The 2,771-nt window shown below is 27.9% G+C and overlaps 1 protein-coding gene across 1 annotated transcript; it reads left to right on the plus strand.

Moving 5' to 3' along the window:
- Positions 1–1,287: 1,287 nt before the first annotated feature.
- LOC108475405 (uncharacterized) lies at positions 1,288–2,302 on the plus strand. The gene is made up of 2 exons (XM_017777368.2): positions 1,288–1,508; positions 1,958–2,302. Exons 1-2 carry the CDS (start codon positions 1,303–1,305, stop codon positions 2,268–2,270), a joined length of 519 nt encoding a protein of 172 aa, XP_017632857.2. The 5' UTR covers positions 1,288–1,302; the 3' UTR covers positions 2,271–2,302.
- The last annotated feature ends 469 nt before the right edge of the window (positions 2,303–2,771 follow it).

The following is a 2,771-nucleotide window of genomic DNA, read 5'->3' on the forward strand; positions in this document are numbered from 1 at the left end:
ATAATATGAGAGTATATACAATGAATTGATTATATGGCTTAAAATATGGTTCTAAAAAGAAATATATTATACATATAAGTAACTTTAAAAGAGGATATATACATAAAAATATTTACATGAAGTTACATGAAACTAATAACATGTACCATAGTAAAAATAATTTAATATGTGTTATATACATGTGAAGACATTTTAGAAATAATCGTATGTTTACACAACATGAAATCAAAATATGAATTATAAAATTAACTTTAATTTTATTACATACTATGCATTTAATAAAAATAATTAAATACAAATTTAAAGAAAAAAACTATATATTTAAAAATATCATGGTTTTGATAATGTATGTGAATTAAATATAAATACAAAATATATATATACTTAATGATAACTTAAATATTATATCAAATGTGAAGTAATAACAATACATAGCAAGGTATAGTACATATAATAAATTTTCCATTTAAAAACAGACATATAAAATAACTGTGAAATCATATTATCATATAGATTATATATATATACCATTTTATAAGAAATACTAAATTAAGTACTTGGATAACATAATATGGGGACACCTTTTAAGATAATAATTTTATAAACACAAAATAGAACTCCAAAACAGTATCATATGTACATAAAGGCGTGTAAATTAAACATAAGTTAAGAAATGTTTTAAATAATTTACGTATCGGCATATATATAAATATTTTGACAACACTTATTAATAAGGTATTAAAACAATGTAATATAAACAGGATTTTAAAATATTCAAAATAATAGTTATTTTAAAATAAAATAAAAATTATAAGAATGATTAGTATATAAATATGTATAAAATATTTAAAGCAATAGGATACATAATGTGAAAATAATAATAAAAATCTCAAAATAATTATACAAATATAAACAAACAAGATTATTAACATGGATTAAGGCATAAACATATTAAATATATTTTAAAATAACCGATTATACAAATACAAGACCAAATTAAGAGTGCAGTAAAATAGAGAGGATAATTTGCAACTAAAGTAATTGTAAAATGGATCAATACTCAACGCACATAAACGTATGGGGACTGTAATTGTAAATTTTTCACGCCCAAAACACAACACTATATCACAGACTAAAATAGAAAAACGCAGAAACTATAGGGCCAAATTAACAAAAGACAAAGAAGAGAAATAAGGCGCAATCGGAGGACCACGCGAAAGGAGGGATCCAGCGCGCAATTTACCCATGCAAGCAAAAAAGGCGCAGATCCAACTCCTTTATCGGGGCAGCACGCGGACCTCCATGGGTATAAACAGTGCTGTTTTGATTTTAGTGCTAAAATCCCCTTTCTTTTATTCATTTTCTTTCCAAAACATAGATGGAGAACAGCACCCTTGCTCTGTAAGGGCTCATTTCATCACACAGCCGCTAACCTTCATCAGTTTGATGGCCAATGGTGCGGATGATGGCAGGATCTTACCAACGGAGGCCGCGATTCTGGAAATCCGGTAACCTCGCCCCCTTTCCTCTTTTTTTTTAAAAAAAATGCGAATCCTATGATATTTTTTCAAAAAGATGAGATAAATACCAAAGATTTAAACAAAATTTTAGTATTGCTCGATCCTTGCCCACATCTGTGAATATCTAACATGTTTGGGCCATCATCGGCATCGAGGGTTCCCCTTTGTGTATTTTCGCCTAATACGTAAACTAATCAAAGGAAAATAAAGAATAAATCTGGAAAACCACCTTTCAAAACTTTTGGGCTTGATTCTTTAGTATTTGGTGTCAATGAGCAGTATATTGCCTTCGTAAAAAAGGGACCCCCTTTACATTTGACTATCCTCAGCTTTATAGCCGAGAAAAGAAAAGAAAATCAAAAATACAAATTTTCTTGCTGTTGTGTTTGTGCTGTTCTCTCTGTTTGTCTCTATTGCTGTTGCTTTTTGTTTTGCAGATACCAGTCTGTTGGCATGCGCACGGGGTATGGGTCTGGGCTGGAGCAGCATGGGGGTACAGGGGCGGTACGGAGGCCGAGGATGCTGAGGGGCAAACACGTGCTGCTAGGGCTTCAGTCTTGGTTTAGTGTTCTGGGCCTATCGGGCCTTGTAAATTTGGGCCAAGTTTTAAAATTGGGTTTGGGTCTGATAGGGTTATTTAATGGACTGAAGTTTATTTATTTATTTATTTATTGTATATTTGGGTTTCTAGTGGGCTCGGGTAAATTTGGCCCACTACAAATAATAAATGAACTTAAAAATTTAAATTAATCATTTATAAATATGAATGAATTAGAATAAAATTTAATACTTTTGATTAAATAAACTTTAACATATCTTTGTATAGCGTATAATGAAATAATATTTATGATAATAAATAAATTATTTTTGCTGAAAAATTTAATAAAGAATATATCAAATGTCCTTTTGTCCCAATTAAATTATCAAGTTGACATTTTTAAGTCAAAATTTTGAATTCTGACCTCAAATATTTTAAATAATTAAGTATTATAAAAATATATTTTAAAACTGCTTCATTCAAAGTTTTTATAATATATATTTTAATTTTTTTCCATAATAAGTTTTAAATAATAATATATTAAAGTTGAAAACTTTTTACTACTAAAGAGAGACTAATTTATATTTTAAGGGAACATGAGTTACGTTATATCCATCCACTAAAAATAATTTAATAATTAAAATATTTTTAATTTTTTTAAAAATTACCACTTAAACTAATAATGGAATAGGAAATTTACAAAAACAAAAATT

This window comes from Gossypium arboreum, chromosome 3 (assembly GCF_025698485.1).
Source record: "Gossypium arboreum isolate Shixiya-1 chromosome 3, ASM2569848v2, whole genome shotgun sequence".
Lineage (NCBI taxonomy): Eukaryota > Viridiplantae > Streptophyta > Magnoliopsida > Malvales > Malvaceae > Gossypium > Gossypium arboreum.